Source organism: Aulonocara stuartgranti (genome assembly GCF_965226115.1).
Source record: "Aulonocara stuartgranti genome assembly, chromosome: 4".
In the NCBI taxonomy this organism is placed as follows: Eukaryota; Metazoa; Chordata; class Actinopteri; order Cichliformes; family Cichlidae; genus Aulonocara; species Aulonocara stuartgranti.
Window position 1 is genome coordinate 11,410,309 of NC_138942.1, and position 19,363 is coordinate 11,429,671.

The 19,363-nt window shown below is 40.5% G+C and overlaps 1 protein-coding gene across 2 annotated transcripts in view; it reads right to left on the reverse strand.

The window, feature by feature from the left end:
* Positions 1-19,363, reverse strand: part of olfm2a (olfactomedin 2a) — a 40,791-nt gene that overhangs the window by 13,029 nt on the left and 8,399 nt on the right. The window contains exon 1 of one of the 2 annotated variants that reach the window (XM_082529247.1): positions 7,705-8,114. The exons of the other annotated variant lie outside the window; for it this stretch is intronic. Coding sequence (XP_082385373.1) covers positions 7,705-7,848 — 144 coding nt within the window. The 5' untranslated portion in view covers positions 7,849-8,114. Of the gene's footprint in view, positions 1-7,704; positions 8,115-19,363 lie in introns of those variants that run through there. 2 annotated transcript variants of the gene reach the window in all.

Sequence of the window (19,363 nt, forward strand, 5' to 3'; positions counted from 1 at the left end):
ATTTATATGACTGCATCTAAATTTAATTAAGCTAAGTAAGGAGAAATATTCTATTCATATAGTATTAAATAGATATATTAGCTATATTTCAGGATGACTGAATTTCTACTTTCCATGTGAAAGACTCACCGTGGAACGTATTGGCACACTGGTTAAAATATCTTTACAGTATTATCAGTTTTGCTGCATATTTTCCAGTCCCTGCAGTGACTTGCACTTTTTTCTGTCACTCAGTGCCTTTCTTATCATTAGTCTTCCTTCTCCGAGGCAATCGACCATCAAAAGTCTATAATATGGTGATACAGAGGCACAATAGCCAAAGCCAGAGTTAAGACAAAAGAGCCAGTCGCCACAGCATAACCTTTCATCTTTGTCTGATGGTCTGTTTCATTCTGCCATTGCCTTGGCATGAGGGAGTTTGTATGTATGTGTGTGGGTGTGGGTGTGTTTGGTGGGGGGTGCATCTTTTTCAGCATCTACTTCCCTGCTCACGTCTCACTCACTGTCAGGTTTCTGTATGTGCTGAAGTCTGTGGCTATTCTCGCGTGTGAGAGCGGTCATCTGTGCTAAAACTTGTTCTGTCATAATGTCTATGTATATCAGTATGAGTATGCTTCAACATACAGTACTTACATACATTCTTGTGGAATAATACATACATTGTGGGATCACACTGAAATGCAACTACACATCTGATCCACACCCTCAAGATGCTATGTTTGGAAATTCCTGCAGCTGTAATGCATGCTTACTTCACAACTATAGAGTCTATGTAATGGCTGATATAATACTGTGAATGTGTGTAAAATACTAGAATGTGAAGTCACAGCTGGTTACAAGCACTTTCATTAAAACTGGTACCCTGCAGTGTGAACAGGTGGAGGTTTTCTAGATACAAACGGCAAAATCTACTTAAGCTGCTAATTCTTAAGGTGTCTGCAGTCTTCGGTAAAATAATTCTGCATATCCACACACCTAGGGCTTGTCCGCTTATGCACGAGATATTCACTTTGGGCTTAGCTAGATTTTTGCCAGTGGATGCAGAAGTGTGCATTAATTTTTCATATTGCTATCAGCTTCAAAGGGAGCCACGGTCGGTGTCGCACCAACTTTTTTTTCTTTCCCAAATGAAATCTTACGTAGCGGGCAGTAGAAATTCAGCAAAATAAAATCAGAGGCACGTTGGGTTTCGTCAGAAAGGCATCTACTGTAAAAACTTTGCCAAATAAAACATGTGGAGCTACTTGCTGTGGCGACCCCTTGCGAGTAAGGGAGCAGCTGAAAGTAGCTTCTTTTAATATCAGAGCCATGTCAGCCTATTATCATGCTTTCTTCATTTTCCAACATGTTTAATATCACGCTGTGCTCTTCCTGTGCTTTTCCAAGCCAGAGAGCTTTCACAGCAACCAATCTTCTCTTCTGTTCATTAAAGTTTCATAAATGCTGAGCTGAAATGAAGAGCTTATTTGAATCACTTCCAGTTTCATTACCACCCACCTATCGGTTCAGCACTAACTTCACCGTTCTCATCACAGTGACAGTTTAGGGAGCAGGAGAGAAAAGGTAATTCTTAAATGCAAATGTGCCTTGTCCTTATATGCTTTGTGCCCAGACGGATCTTTATATCAGAGCTAGTGATCTCTCACATTGAACATAGCGTCATAAACTTAAATATGTTTTGGAATGTATTAATATGATATTAATATGAGGCATCTCTACAGAATGGGTCATTGACATTGGTTCATTTAAGACAGTCAAAACTATGTAGTCTAGCAAACATCTCATTAGTAATGAAAAAGGCTAATTTCTCAATATCTTCCTTTATCCATAATTATGTTCAAGATATGCAGAGTGAAAACGAGTGTGAGTAATGTTTGCATACTGTATGCAGCTCGTGTATTAGTTTGCTACACTTGAGTAGTGACGATAACATAACCTGAGCTGTCGCCGTGCTATCAGTGCGGCTATCTGGAGTACCTAAGGTTTAAAGGATGATCCTTTTCTCCCAGACACAGATGGTGGTTTCAGCAGAGGGAAGGCGTTTAGCTCCCTATACCAGAAATTTATCCATTAGATGTATGGGATGAAATAAAATATGTAATGGACAGGTTTGAAACTGTAACATGGCTGCTATGTAAAAGCCCATTAATGGCGAAGACAGCAGCAATGAAAACAACAGGAAACCACAAAGGGTTGGAGAAATTAAAAATCAATTGGGTTTGCTCACTAAAATGAAAATTACTCGTTAATATTTCTGGATTTCCCACTTTGTGCCAACTCAGAGTCTCCTCCATTTCCATGACCTCATATCAGATAGCCTGGATGCATGACGTCCCATCACCATCAGCTGCAAACATATCTTCAAACCACAAACTTCCATCCTCCCAAGGGAAAACTGATTAAAGGAGGAACTGCTTACTTTCATAAGCAGAAAAGGAGAAGTTGTGCTTTCAGAAAGGCTGACGGAGAAGAGAGAAGTGGCTCTAATTTCCTCTAGCTTGGTTTAAACGGTATTCAGTTACAATGCTGATTGACAACTTTAGGGGAATCTGTGCTGAGATAAGTGAAGATTAGATGCTTCTCCACTGTTTCCTGCTGCAGAGAAATCAGAGCTGATTCCACCAAAAAAAACTTACTAAGTTAAACCATTATCTGAGTGATTCTCTGTAGCACAAAGAAACTAAGACTGCTTGGTTTTGTTAATGATTAGCAAAGTTTAGAGGTATTATCCAATTAGACATTTGAGCTGGTGGTATCACTGCTGATTTGCAGGATGGACTTCCTCTGGCGTTTCATTAAACCAACCCTGGAGCTTGCTGCTGTAAAGCCAGAGTTAAATGAGATCATAAATCTACAGCTCCCTACTTTATGAGCATGACGGGAAGTCTATTATAACTTTCATAAGCAGCAGGCAGAAGGGGCAAACAGGCAGAGGCAGGCACAAGTTGTGAGATATGGAAGAGAGCTGACCACTACACTGTGAACTGTCAACACGGCTGAGAAATTGCAACACTACCGAGGATGGACAGGTTAAGAAGAGGAGGAGAGGTCGAGCTGTACACGGAGAAAGACAGAAGACATAGAAGAAGATGAAATCTAGACGTCATTGAGAAGGGGAATTCTTATTCAGGAAATAAAATATGAAGTTCTACCTAAATAATCTTTTTCTTTCCTTCATTGTCATCCAGCAGTGCCAGCTTTCATAAAAAATGCTTTACTTTCCTTTCCTCTCTGTCAGCAGAATGATGCTTTATACCAGGCATTAACATCCATCAGTACTTGTCCCCAAAAAACTAGACATCTGTCTCTGTTGCACAGTGTTCGATTTTATCTATATTATACCCAAACAATCGGTTCTCATTTTCAGATTTGCCAGTTATTGCTATAATTGAGTGTATATAGATAAACATGTCAATGCACACATTCACTCTTCAAATGAACAATCAGTAAATCCCTAATGCCAAAGCCAGCTGCTGGGCTTTAAAATAATAAAGACACCAAGTGAAGTCCCAGGTCTCCTCTGCTCCCAAGGAAAGTGATTAACACAATCAGCTCAGCATGGTTGCCAGTCAATAATATGAGTCATAAACTCATCATGGCCCTGTCCCTACTGCCTCATTTTGGCTCCCTACTGCCTTTCTCTCCGTCTTTCTCCATCACCCTCATGACTGCCGCCTTTCTCAGTGGCGTCCTGCTCGCTTTCCATCTGCACCCACAACCCGTTCCAATCCACCTCACACTTGAGTGACAGTGGGGGTGGGCATATGCATCAAGTGTTTTTTGAAGAGGGGGGGTTCTTGGAGAGGTTAAAGAAAATGACACTCGCTGGCACTCGGCATGAGTGCGCAACTGCAACTCTACCCTTTTTCCAGCCAGCGCCGTGCCAGGTGCCGTAGTGAAAAGCATTTGGATTCTGCTCTTCTGTTGCAGCGATGCAAGATAGCTCTATCATGTCTGGTGCTAAACACAGGCAAGAGAGTGCCAGGGTGGCTTATGTGAGAAAACACTGTGTAAACTGTTATAACACAGTTAGTGTTTCATTGGTAGAAATATGGATTACAGAATTGCTTTTGAAAAATGGAGGAATTGCAACAGGCGTGAGTCCTGCAGGGTGGAATTATACTCTTATAATGACAAATGAACCATGTCAAAACCCTGATTCCCTTTTCTGGGATCAATGCTTTATGCTAGACGATCACATAATTAATTAAAGTTTAAAACAATTGAAAATGATCTTTTATAGATTGGCTGAGCTTGTCGCTGTTCCCACTGCATCCCATTAACCTGACGTTAGATTACACTTGTCAGAATCCCAACTGAGATAAATTTAATCGAAAGCAGCACAATGAATGTAAAAAATAAAGTGTGCAAATAAAAGCCTGCAGTCGTATTTAATTTTTAATCCATAGCTGAGAATCAATTTTTACAATACACTTTATTGGATTCCGCAGTGGAAGTGATAAAGTTTACGGTCTCACATCCTGACAGAGGCTGCGTGACCCCAATCAGTTTCTGTGTCCTGCCTCTTTGTACACTGACGTTTGTTGTTCCATTCTCTCCTCTGATGGTGAGAATATTTTATTCAGACTTCTTCCTCACAGCTTTCTTAATTTAGATATCAAAGGGAGCGTCACCACATGCATACACATCCAGGCACCCTGCTGCAGTTTTATTGAGAGGAACCTATCTATGCCAGTCTTGTGCACACATACATGTATTTATTTATTTATTTTTATCTATAATGAGACAGTTATCCTTGACTTGTGCTGTGTTCACTGAAAGTGTTGAGAGATTCAGTGATTATTATTATTATGTAGAAAAGCAAGCATTTTTCATCTCAACAGATTTTCAGCTTTAACTTAGAGCACAGCAGGGTTCGATTCATGGACAAGCCTTTTTTTATTATGTGTCTCGCACTGTGAATGTGTCCTTTTATTTCTATAACTAAGGACAGACAGCTCTTTTTTTTTTTCAACGACAGTTTTTGTAGGTTGAACATACTAAGCTGAAGAACGCCAAACTGCATTAGAGACTTGGTGTATCTTGTGTCTCACAATTTATAGCAGGTAATGTTTGAATTGCAGTAGTTGTTTATGGTAATTACTCTTTTTGGAAGGCAAATTTGGAAGTCTCATTATTTCTCCTAAACCTCTGCCCGAGATAATAAGTGCTCTCCTTGACACTGTTTTCAGCTTTGAACATCGTGCTACTTCTTTTACTTGAGTAGCACTTGTCACTTGTTTGTCTTGCGGTCAGACAGAGAAGATATATATGCTATACTAAGAAATTAAAACTCATTTTTAATCCATGCCTTTATGTCTCATTGACCAGAACTTGATAAATAATTGGAAAAAAGTGCAGAAATTTATCAGATATACCCCTGGTATCTGCTGTGTGTCCACACAGCACTTTAAGAACATTTCTTTTTAAATGTATAACACTCTTTATAGATGAATAAATCATTTTGCTATCATAATAAAAAAGATGATTTAGTGTGTACACTCTGTCTGGCAGGTTTATAGCTTTAACTTGTCTTAGCAATTCTTTATAGCCACGCTTCTTCTGTGTAAGTGTTTCCAGGGTCTCGTCTGCTCATTAAGGAACATGGTTCTGCACTACACAGATGTGTACAAGCACCCAGGCAGTGTTGTGCTCAGTGCCATCACAGAAAGGCCCACATGAATTCAGTCAGCTGTGTTCTTGGGTCAGCTGGTTAGAAGACAGGCACAGAAAGCAAGTGAAGCAGACTTGGAAAATAGCTCTGAGCTTAGAGAATATGCAATGCAGCATGCATGGGTGCCAGGGTGGAAAGCAGGCAGGCAACAGCTACTGGCATGTTAGCACCAGAGTGTCACAAGACCACAGCTAGATTGTCTTTGATTCAAACTCTAAACAATTTGTGAGTCATGACTGCTTCTAAGATCATCACAGGCAAAAGTCTCATTAATAGTGACGGGACTTTGAAGCAAGGTTTTACATTAAAGTTTTATTTGCTGCCATTGTTTATGAGCGGAGATTATCCCTGTCTCAAAGAGAAGACATTTCCCATCACAACAGACTGTTACACAGTAATAATTTGTGGCACCATCAAACGGGCTCATCAGTTTTGTTAAAACTTTGATGAAATGAACTTCAGTAGCAACATTTTTCCTCCTTTGGCAGTGAATTAGGGCTGCCTCAAAGAAAATATCCACTCATGACTATTTATTGTATTTTATTGTATCCAGTCTTTTGAAATGCAAATGATTAAGCTTCTGATCTCAAATCTTGTTTGGAAAGAGTTTATTGAAAATAAACATGGCGATGTTTATTTTTATCCCATCTGATCCTGAGCAGAATGAGTTGGTATAGAGAAGAAATCAGCGATTAACTAAGCCATAACCTCTAAGGAAAACTGGAATAATAGAATAATATAAAAGACTTATAATCCAAACATTTCTTACCTTGAGTTCTGCTCTAAATTACCCGACATATGCGCAAGTTGTTTGAAAGATTAACAGTTTGAAGCAATTTTCCAGGTGCTTGACATTTTCAAAAAAAGATATTACTGTCTGAAAGTGTTCTTTAAAGGGGAAACATTTCCATTGGCACACCACTGCTACATTAGGAAGACATAAAGTGGTAGATTTATGTTTTAACAAGCCACTTTACATCCTAAAACTCTTCTTACCACAGATGGACCTTCACCCCTGAGACAAGAATGTCTAAACATTCCGTGTGTACATGTCTGAACACACAAACACTGTCATGCACAATATGCATGCGAAACCACACATCCAGATGGTCACAGACCTCTTGGGACTTTCAATTTCATTCTGTCTTTTTGAACAGACCAGAACATTTACTTAATGGGTAAGCTGCCATAGAAAGACACTCAGGATAGAGGAAAAGCGATCACTTACTGCAGATGATCCGGAAAATATTACATTCATTTCTTTCTTTCTGTTTTTGTTTGTTCCCTGTCTGTCTCATTGTCTGTGTTACCTCATGAGAAAGAGAGTACAACATTATGCAAGCATTAACCACTAAAAAATATTCAAAATAAATAAATAAACTGCTGTTTTATTTATAAAACACCTTAATTGCCCTTATGACCTTTCAGGATGAGGCCAGTGTTTAATTTGAGGCGATAACAATCTAAAATGCTTAAAGATAGACATAGCAAGGGAGGAATAAGACATACTCAAAGCTGTAAAACTGTATTAACCTCTCGGTGTTCCTCATCACCTCCTTCCCACCCTGGAGGTGACTGACAGATAGGATCAGCCTGAGCATCAGTCAGGACAGCTCTCTACCTCCTGTCACCCTGGCAAAAACATATGGTCTCCTGCAAACATCCACACTTAGACTGTCCGCCACTCACCATCACTCACAATCACAAGCCAACAATTCTGCATCCTTATACTTATGACTCTCCCACAAACATATGCATCATTCATGCTTCACTGAAACCTTGTTCTCACATGCGTATCTGTCTCCATCGTCTCTCTGTTAACACAACGTGGGCTCTTTTATTCTTACTCGCGTCTTCACACGTCTCTCTGAAACCTCTCTTCTGCTTCTTCACTTTCTCCCTCTGTCTGCTGCTGTGTCACTCTCTTTAATCTGTCACATTCTCGCTTTCTTTCTCACATTCACAACAGCATGCTCAAACAAAAACACTGCACACGCACTTGCAAATAAGCAAAAAGAATTGATACGCACGCTGACAATCCTTTCTGATGTGCCCCCTCTGGAGATGGTGGTTCCGTTGAGTCCCACCAGAGAGGGCAGAGTCTGAGACATCCAGTTGGTCACCATGGCCATGGTGCTGAGAACTGCCCCGATCTTTAGCATAGGAACGCTCATGTTTGCTTCCTGTGGGGCCCTGGCACAAATGGCCCAACAGCCAGCCCTGCCCTGCCCTTCCCTAGACCTCAGCTCCAGTCAACCCCACTCTGCCTCAGACAACCTAGCCAGGGAACCAGCCAGTCAGCTTGTGCCTGAGCCTGAGCAGCAGCAGCACCCCCCACAGCTGGTACAGCACAATTACTAGACCCACACACCACTGTTTCAGTCAAAGGGATGGGCAGAGGCTGGTTAGAGGAGAGCAGCTCACATCCAAAAGCACCACACTGGAGCCTTCCCTCTCAGAGTGACTGCCTTAGCTTCACCCTCTCCCTCCCTCCCCCACATTCTCGCTCTCATCTCTCTCTCCCTCTCTTTCCACCTCTCTCACTTCCTTACTCTCCTCTTAGCTCTCTCCCTCTCTCTCCCCTCCTCTCTTCCTCAAGATGCAGAGCTCCGCATTGGCTGCCTCTCCGTCTCATCCCCTCCCAATCAGCCCTTCCTCTGTTCTTTCCAGCCCTGTTTTGCATGCATGTATCCATTCTTTTTCCTTCCCCTCTCGTTCGCTGACATTTGCCTGTTCTTTTATGACTCACATCTTGATGTGTGCGCGCGTGCACTTATTTCTTAAGCAGAGAGATCTGAGACTGATTTCATAGGACTGATCTGTGCTCTATGTTAAGTGACATGTGAATGCCCAGGGCAACTGAGTGCAATGTTAGGCACAGGAGACCATCCTGCAGTTTCATCATCGTGTTTGTACTAAAGACAGGACTGAGAATGTAGACCGGTGGGTGTTTAGATTAAAAGGTTGGCTAAGGGCTCATCAGTGAATATGGGCAGGTGGTTTGGCAAAGTGGGAGACATGATGTGGGAGAGAAGCAGGTGCTCCAACCCACGGCTGCTTCTGACAGCTCATCTTTCATTCTGCTTCATGACATATCCTAAATTAGCCTGTAGCTTGTACTTTTAAAGAATCAATGTCGGAGTGATAAGAAAAGTATCTAATGACACTAACTTCTTGATGCTCACTGTGTTAATTTACTCTGATGTTACGTCGTGTAATTGCAAACATCTGCAAGAGGACTGCTTTTTTTTTCCAACTTGGAATTTTGGCTTAAAGTTATAATAAACCTGCGTTTTCTCACTCATCCTGGTACTGTGAGATGACCTGCTGAAAAAATGATGCTTAGATTACTTTTCAAGTAGCAGAGTTTTATTGTTGTGATCAAACAGAAGGTAAATCAGTATCAGATAGCTTACCAACTGTTTCTGTCTCATTTTACTGTCATTTCCCTTGGTGAAAGTCTGGTTTGAGCCTGTGTCAGGCCAGACATCCAGCATGTTCTGAAGTCTAGACCGATTTCGTGGAAACATTTTGTCTTTGAGATCATAGCTGCTTGAATTTTCCGCTCACCTCTACAATGGACCAGATGGAGCGGTATGAAAATTGAACCATGTCTCAAGCCTCTGCTCACAGCAATTACTGGAAAGTTATTTGACGACTGGCCGTGTCATTTTATGCCCTAAATGATGACAGAATGGCTTGCTCAGGCAAAACGGCCAGGTCATCCCCTTTTCTTGCCTTCTTCCTGGTCTGCTGACTTATTCATTTTGTCTGCCATGGCTGGGCTCCCTTTCTCAAGCAGTCACATTGGATGAATGATATGGGCTCTTCTGTGTGGGGTGTACAGTGAAGTGATAATCAGAAGAGACAGCTTTCTGAGCCCCATCCAAAACACGTCAGCCATCCTCAACTCACCTGCTATTGCCTAAGTCGTGCTTGTTTGTGCCCTACATGTGGCAACACTGACCCCTTGTGGTAGCCAGTGGAATTGTAAACAAGAGCCGTCAACATACAGCAGGTGATGGCCACTGCCTGTCGTTGTTATTGAGCAACACGGAATTTGTTGGCAGGTAGCTGTCACCTTATGAAAATTCTTCAAGGAGATATGAGGGTGAATGTGGCAGCACTGTTTAGAGTCACACTTTTCCATGTCTAACAGAGGTTTTAGTGAGAAAGGTAAAATGTAATGTGCATGATAGCACACGCACGCATTCACACGTGACCGCGCGCACATACACGTACATGCTTTCACCTGTTTCTTAAAAAGGTTATTCTAATGGAGCCCACGGGCATTTTAAAAATATACTCTTGTATTCATCTTTTCATTATTAAATTAATAATATAACAGTTTGCTTCTTTTATGTTTTCTAACAAACCATTATATCTGTATATTTATCTCTGGATTATAATGTGCATATACAGGTCTCTAATGTAATTATATTTTTTAGAGCTGAGTCTTTTTGATTAGTTTCATTTTATTTCAGAAGGTTTTGTTCACATATGGAGGTTGAGGGAAGCAATATTTTACAAATTCCCTTACTGTTTGCTTCCTTGAACACATCATCTGTAAAGCATGCAGTATTGATCATATTCACAGGGTGGCAGCAAAGATTTAAGTATAGATACAGACATCTCTGAGTCTTTATTCCGTAATCAAATGAGCCAATCTTCTCAGGTTTCTCAAAGAAAAGCTGGTAACAAAGAAAGATGCCTGAGCGAAAAGGAAATTTAGGATGATGCTTAATATAGATATAGATATAGAGATCAAACATTCAATGTGCAGATGTGGCAACTAGAAGAAGTAAAATATATTTCACTTTGATTCGAAGAAAAAATCTATTTATTTGTTTTGTTCTTATTTTGTTTTTGCTTGTTTTTTTTGTTTGTTTTCTTTTTGTTTTTTTGTTTTTTTGTGGCTCCAATTTGTGCAGTTTGGCTGCTGAATAAGAGTTCAATAATGCATTATGCAATAGCAAGATAGCACAGAAAATGCTGAGAAAGTAAAAACACACACATTACTCTACACTTCCAAGGATGTTTTGACAGATTGCTGTTCCTAGCCCCTACTCAACAATTTCCATCATCAGAAAGACTGGCATCATGCCAATCTAAAGTAAAAACAAACTCTTATCCCCTCCTGTGAATGAAAATAAGGCAATACAGCTTCCGTTTTTCCACTATGTCATACTCAAAATTTCACAAAACATAAAAGGACATACACAGATAAAAGTAGTTATAATTTGTCTTTTTTTTTAAATCACAGACGCATCTTTGCATCAAGCTCAAGCTCTGAACTTTCTATTTTCAGATCTCAAAATAAACCAAATTGGTATCATTTAGGTCAGTTCAAAGAAAACTGTTATTTCCATCAGCTGTAATTTATATTTGGCAGCATGGCTCTCGTCTGCAACCAGCAGAATGAGAAATGTGGCATTAGGTACGTCAGATATGCCATAAAAGTTGGAGCTGTGGTGGTGGGTGGGCTGCAGAGTGGCCTGCAAATGCAGTAATGGTGAGAAGGCTAAAGCAACCTAAAGACCATGTCCTTTCTGAGATTTGCCAATTAGATGAGTAGAAGGGTATCAACTGAGCCTTCCGCTGGTGTAGGCTGACACAGGTCTATGGCTGAGCTGGATTTAATGGCCTGCCTGAACTATTGCTATGCTCAATTAAATAAAATGACCAGAGTTTTGATATAACCATCTACAGTCAGCAGCCATGAAGTATTCTGTACTAGTTATGTACTGCTCCAGCAATTAAACAGAGCCCCAGACAGAAGTAATAGTCCAAATAGGTCAAACTAGCCAAAAAATAGTGTAGTCCTGTAAGGTTATTGTGATGGCTGCTTTGGTGTGCAGAACGGTACGACTGAAGTAGATTTGATATACATAACCTCAAACAGAGAAATGATTCATTCTAAGGAGCATATTTTTTTAGATGAAAGATTATGGCTGAATAAAAATGCATCAAGTTTCACATGGGAGGAGTTTTCTTAGCCCTCTATTTTCTACTAGCAGTGTACACAATTATGTATTCTTCAGTCTGATTTTTTTAGTGCCAGTAACAAAACCACATTGATTCCGTGCCTGCTAATTGTGCTGGTTAACAATATTGAAGGAGGCTCATGTAAGATCCAGCCTCATATCTTTTCCCCGACGTTTGACTTTTGCACATTTATCTTGCTTTTTGAAGCATCACTCAATCAAAGTCCGCTGCTGATAAGTGGTGCTTTAGCGGTTGCTGTATAGATCATGTTTCCACTGAGCTCTTTAAAATTCCTTTCACAGACTATGGGTCATATGCCATCTTTTGTGACTAGATGGACTAAATAAATTATGGCAAAAATGGGCGATGAGGACAATCTGTTATACTTCAAAGAATTCCAGCCTCTGCCAATCAACTGTCTAATCACAAAGTCTGTTGGCGGAACAAGCTTTTATTAAATATTAGCCAGAGAGGAAGTCAGCCATTTAACCTGTATTAATTTAATCCTTTTTGATTAATTTTCACTGCCATTCCATTCCATATCATTTTGACTCGAATAATTGGCCAGCATAATTTTCTGCATAACTCTGCTGTGTCATTGTCTGCAGTTTTTTGTCCCTCCCTTTTGTACTTCTTCACTGTAAATGTTATATAGCCTCTAAGAACCCTCACTGTCTCCCTTTTGTTTCTCTTTGCTTTTTGGGCAATGAGAAAAGATGCACATGATGTTTAACTCTTGTTCTGGCAATACATACATTACTGTGGAGGGATGCATGTTGCGAAGCTTTGCAGCACAGTCACACCAACATGGCCTTGTGTTGTTATTATAAACATCTAAAAAAAAGGCCATTCTGCTCTTGCCTGTGGGTGTGGATATAAAGGGCATTTTTAATCAGTTCAAATGGTGAAGCTGCCCTCCAACTACAGAAATGGAAACACTTGTGCACACCCATGGGTGGCAGTAGAGTGCTACAAAGTCCAGAGGCTATAGGGACAAGCTTTGGGTGAGACTACAATACTAGGGAACAGAAAGCACCAAGCACAAGCAACATTGTCACCAAGCATAAATACACAGCCAGCTACAGATTCACAGCTAAAACACAGAACCAAATTACACCTCAGCTAATTACACAGACCTCTATCATCATGATGCAGAACTGTTATGACTGAAGTAGCAAGGCTTCGCAGAAATAAAGCCCCCGCCTGAGCGCTGAACGATAGCGGAGTCATCTGGCTCTAAGAATACTGGCTATTTTTCTGAGTCATAATTCATTAATTAGCTGATGGACACGGAGGCCCACTTCCTTCTAAATGTATCAAGATCAAAATCAGCTTAAACAAAGTGTGACCTCATTACCATGGCAACTATTTAAATCCCGTAAATAGGTTGTACCCCAAGGTTCAGGCCAACAGACACACTGGTATTTGCAACATGGAATGATTAATCTATTAATTGCTCCTGCAGGCCTCTGATTAAGGAAATTCATCTGGCGTTTTACATTTTACAGTAGTGACAGAGACCATGTGAGGACTGTATACACAATTCAAGACTTGCGTGCATAAAGTACAGAGGACACGCCCTTTTCTGAAGAATATGGTCAATAATTCAAGTAGTGAACAATCATCTGACCGCAGAGATGACTGACGATGATGAGTATGAATAATGACAGGATATATGACGCTTGCATTCAGACCTTGCATGGGAGTCTGTTAATCTTGAACTTGCATCAGGGTAACTTTTAAGCTTAATTAATCTGATGACAATTAGGTAACCTTAGGTACATACTGCCCGTGAGAGCTACAGTACAGCCCATTTGTTATGTTCCTCCTACGTTTCGATTTAAGTGTGGGTGTGTTCACATATGCATGCCGAGTTTTGCCTGTGTATGTCAAGGCTTTTTCACATTTGTGTCCACTTCCATGAGCAACAGCACTTTTTCTCCACTGAGCTGTGAATTTTTCTGCATTACCCTTTTATGGTGCTTGCGTGACAGTCCTGGTTAAGCTGTGCAATGCGGGTTAAAGTAAAATAAAACAAGGAACGTGACAGCATTAGCGTCAGGCTAAAAGCGCTTAGCTAAAATAAAAGTCATGAACAGGTGAGAATTTGTTCTTCTCACCTGTGGTGTAGGAATATGTAGTAAAGGAAATTAATTTGGTTAGTGTGTCTGCATGGCTATATTGACACCAACACAATACCTTACTGCTGAGCTTATTTACTGTCTTTACAATTGTTACGTCTGGTTCAGTTTGGGTAAGAAGGAAAAACAGCCGAGTCCGTGTAGGTGACAAAAATAGTGATTTTATTACACACTTCTAAAACAGAAGCATGGGAAGACAAGCGTACAGCCACAGATCTCCAAAGAGTGGACCGTTCCCCATCCTTATATAACCCATGATGACATCACACAGTTAGACCTTACTGGAAATGATAACAGTCTCCCCATAGTCCAAAGTTCTCCTTATACAAACATCAGATGATACTTTAGAGAAAAACAAGTGTGTGACATGTCATGTTGTGCAGTTCTGTGAGCCTGCGTGTCCAACTAGAGAATGTCCTGACATGACCTCCCTGTGTAAATAAGTGTGTGTGCGAACGTGCGTGTTTACATAACTCTGTATGTGCATGTTCTGATGTAGGCCTGCAAATGAATTAGAACAAGGTCCTGCTGGACCCTCCAGTTTGGACGGTGAATACAATGCTATGGATACCATTTGAGACTTGATTACAATGATGATAATATGCATACATTAATCTTTACTCAGATTACCATAGATATAAAACAAAGATTATACTGTCATCAGATTCCACAATGGTAAATGATTAATGATTGATATTTCTAATTATAACTGTGATCATAAGAATACAAAATAAAATATCTCCTGGTCACACAATATAGCCCATAAATCCCATCTAATCAAATCACAATGAAAGCAAGAAGATCCATCCACAGACAAAGCAAGACTGAAGATTGAATACACATATCAGGCTCCTGAACCTCTAATATTCTCGACTGAGCTCACAGAATGGTCAAACTTACAGTAAGATTTCAAGAACTATTGTGCAGAGAGTGAGTAAAGCATTTAAATCCAAGCCAAACTCGCAGACAGTATTTCTCTTTTACCCAGCACACATGACATGAAAAAAAAACAATCTTGTATAATATACCGGGTAGCTTTCTGAATATACTGCTGGAACATGCATTCAAATTTATTCACAGAAGAACTGATTGCTCCTGATTGCTCCCTTGATTACAATCCTAACTGTCTATGGGGGGTTGTACAGTATTATTTGTAGGATACGATAAGCTGTATGTGTTTGGTTGAATCTTAGATAGCTCAATCAGGCACAAGCAGGGTGCCACATTTTGCTTTGGGCTTGGAAAAAGAAAAGCCTTGATCAAACCAATACACAAGGACTACATGTGGCAATCAGCAGCAATGCATTCTGCAGCCCAGCATGGCTCTATGTTCTGCTCCTTCTCGTGCCCTCATCACCAGCTGAATGTGACTCAGTGCAGCCCTTCCTGAGGCTTGATACGCCCAGTTAAATTGCCCCCCTCCCCACCCAGACACACACACAGAGCCACTGCACATATGTAGATGCGTGCAGACATGCATTGACACTTACAGATACTGTAATACTGTAGTCATTTTCTGGATATGTGACCTGTTTACCAATGTCCCACACACCAGACCAACAGCAGAGCCCATGCCACATATTGACCTTTTCTCCCAGCTAATCATTGATTCTCTGTAACATAGCGAAAGCTATTACTGTAAATGGAGTAATTACTGACAGCAATTTGGAAGTCTTCTTCACAACAGAAAGGTAACAAAAGCTCAAAGAAATCCTCCTAATTGAGACAGCCCCCCCATAGCTACCTGCCTCTTCAAAACAGCCTTTACTGAACTTACAAAATGATTTTTTTCATCCAGATTTTAACTTGTCTTATTCCGAGTGTTAGAAACCCTCAGATATTGAATCACTTTAAGACATTTCAGTTGATAAAATACATGTAATTGACATAACATTTACAAATCTCTATATACAATTTTGCTGTTTAGTCTTAAGAGCATTTTCAAATCTGCTTTAGCATGCAGCATAAGTGCTATTCCACCATCTTATCACTTTACTTTCAAACTGCTTGGTTTCATTAATGTTCTGTTCATGTGTGTTTGCAGTAGAGCTGGTAGCTATTCTTAGATAGCATGTATCTAGTACCTTGTTAGATGACCAAAGAGACAGCCAGTGGACAAAGTGGCTGTGTTTGGTCTTTGTCTGAGTCATTGTTTACAAATGTCACCAAGTCACAAAGTGAAGGTATCACAGTGATTAGCTAAGCACAGTGGTCGGTTACACAAAAGGAAAGTAAGCCAAAGATAACTCTGGAAACAGACAAAAAGGTTATAAAGGAAACTGTGATGCTAATAAGAGGCAGAGAGAAAGACAGCAAGACAAGGAGAAGGGTGTAAGATGTATTTTGAAGCTCCCTGAGGTAATGAATTTACATCTTTGTCGGTTTTCTGCCATGTCTGCAACAGTGAAACTAACAGGACCAGAGAGGAGTGGTGAGGTCTTGCCAATTGTACTTTGGTTTGCTGAGAGATTGCAACAGTCAGATACTAAAAAAAGAAAAAAACATGCTTGACATAGACAAGGAGCAAACAATGACCAGAACCTAACAGCTATGTACCGTATATTAGTAATTAAGGGACAGAACCAGCCTGCAGTCTTGTGTCCAACCTCTTTGTCAGAGCTCACATTGAAGCCTCCATTTGTATCCTCTGTCTTCAGGTCATTAATGCTCACAGAAGCTGTAACATTTAATTAGGGAGACATTATTAGTACAACACAGGCCCAGTGTGCAGCAGAGAGAAATCCCCAAACAGCCCCTAACTGAATATTACATTTACAGCCACATGGAATTATGAGGGTAAAGGTTAGCAGAAACTTGTAGATAAACAAATTAGCTTGTCACTTTATACTTTTTTGAGTTGGGAAGAAAAAGCCTGAAAAAAAAAGGCTTATTAGAATAAACAGTCCTGTAATAGCCTGTGTTCTTCCTTTGCCTTCCTCCAACTCCCTGCCGATTTCAGCCATATACTATAATCTGCAGTGTCTGTGCTGCACATCAAAATGAGGAGCCACTGATCCATTCAGTGATTACACAAACAAACAGACAGGAAAATATCAGCAAACTGCAATGCGGTGCAAAAATGAGAAGTTTGTACAAATATTATAAAGCGGTAATATTGTGTGGAGTTAGTCAAGTGTGAGATGAGAAGATTGGGTGAGTTAAGTGAGTGGGGAGGTGATAGTGGGAGGAGGGTGGATAGGCCCTAATGGTAAAGAGTAGTTATAACGTCTTCTGCTATACCACATGGGACATTAGTCTGGATCTCTCAGCAACAGATGTAATGTTTAGCAGTTACAAAGCCGTAAACTAATAACTGTAGTAGCATTTGCTATGTTACTGTCTCTAGTCAGTTCTTCTTCAAACATATGAATTACACTGCAGGATTTATGTGAGTTTGTCTGTGTGCTAAACAAAGACAAGCAGCTTTGTGGATTTGTCTGCAGAAATTCTGTTGATGCAAGATGTTGTACAGCCTGCGTTTCACAATGAAGGCACTGCAAGATCTGCAGTGCAACTCGTGAGCGAATGTCTGCGTTCAGATAAGATAAGAGAAAGGTCATTCTTTGCACTAATATTTCATGCAGCACCAAGCACCACCTTTCTTTGCTAATCAATAACATAATTACTTTCATTGGTGGTCTTTAGGACATGGCAGTCTCCTATACTGCTCGATCCTCATTGGACAAACCATTGTTGACTTTTAGCTGATTGTCATGGGTAAAATGCATTCAAAATAAGATCTACCCTTTAAACAAAGGAGTTTCTAATAACAGGGAAAAGAATTCTGGTGATATTTTTTCTCCTCATAGACTAAATCATTCATTTAAATTTTAACGACACCCGTGCAAGGACCCACATCTGAACAACAACTGAGTGTTTGTGTCATTTTGAAAAGGAAAGACTTATGATTAAAGATGGCCCTTCCGAGATGCAGTCAATAATAATTACATTTTCTAATTTCCTTGATAATTTCCACTTATAAGCAGTTACCAAAATCCAAATCCTTTATGCTTAGATTTTTTTTTCCTCATTTTAAATGACCTCTTAATTCATCAAACTATGTATGGGCACAAATCGGTTAGTTTTACTTTGAAAGGAGTCCCACAGTTCACACGTAATACCCTCCTTCTGGGCTGTTTGGAAAAGTTTAGCCCTGATTTTAAGTATGGCAGCTGCAGATATTGATCCTGACATGCCAAGTAGAAAAATGTGGATGACATGTGAGATGTATTCTTCTGTGAAGATACTTGCACCAGCTCATTGCAAGCTGTTACTCTCACTGAGAAGAGTAAGAGATGAGAGCTGGGCCGAGAGGGCCGGTAGCCTGAGGCACTAAGGCGTAAAGAGAGAGACCTCTCCTGAATACCTATTCATCACATCACCATTAGTGTGGCTAAAGCACTCAGCTCTGCTGCTCATACCATATAACAAGAAATACTGCATTAGATCCCATTTCATAGTTTGACATGACTATCACTGCTGCCTGATACACAGCAGTACTTCAACCTGCTTGCTTTTCTCACCTTGTTATGCAACGAGATACAGACATAGTTATCATGCAGCTCATCTACACACACACACACACACACACACACACACACACACACACACACACACACAGACACACACAGACACACACACACACACACACACACACACACACACACAAACTCAAAAGTAGACAAACAAGTGTGGACTCTAATCATCATGAGAGCAGGTTTTTATCAGAGCATGGCGCCTTTTTTTCCCTCCTCCAACAAAAATGCCACTCTACATCACATTCTTGTCGCATCTTGTCTGTCAACACTCATCCTGCTGCTTCCTGTGCCTCCCCCTCCCAAGCGACAGGATGCACATGTCATTGTTTTGTCATGGTCATGGCCGTATTGATTAAGCGATGTGAAGCTAATTAAAGACAATCTGCAAAAGAGTGTCGTTGCCAGTGAGGGGAATAAAATCACAATGACAAAGTGGTAGGCCTCTAATTATTATTCTCTTCTCGTTCAAGATGCGAGAGATAAAAACCCTGCAGACACAGTCGTAAGGCTCCCTCTGACTATTTCTCCTTCTGTCCCTGCTCACAATCTGAGTTTTCATTTTCAGTAACTCTACTCTGTCTTTCACTGTCTTTTCAGTTTCTCTCTCTCTCTTTCTATCACACACTCACTTACCAGCCATGCTGCCCTGCTCGGCTACTCCACTGGGCACTAATTCAAACTCAGTTCACATCCTTTCACTTTGTACTGATACTGCCCACCAACCCTGATCAACACAGCAGCTTTAGTTCACAGCATCTGTCCACAGTGTGTGTGCCTGTGTGGCAAAAACGTATGCATGCACACTATATGGTCTCGGTTATAGTGGATTAGCTTTTGGAACTACACTTTTTCCTACACACACACACACACACACACACACACACACGCACACACACACACACACACACACACACAGAGTAGCTTTAATATAATTTAGATGCAATATGCATACGCATTTCCAAGAGTATTGCTAAGGGACAAGAGGGGGGAAAGGATGCTTTCTTTTCAGTACTTGAAGTACATTT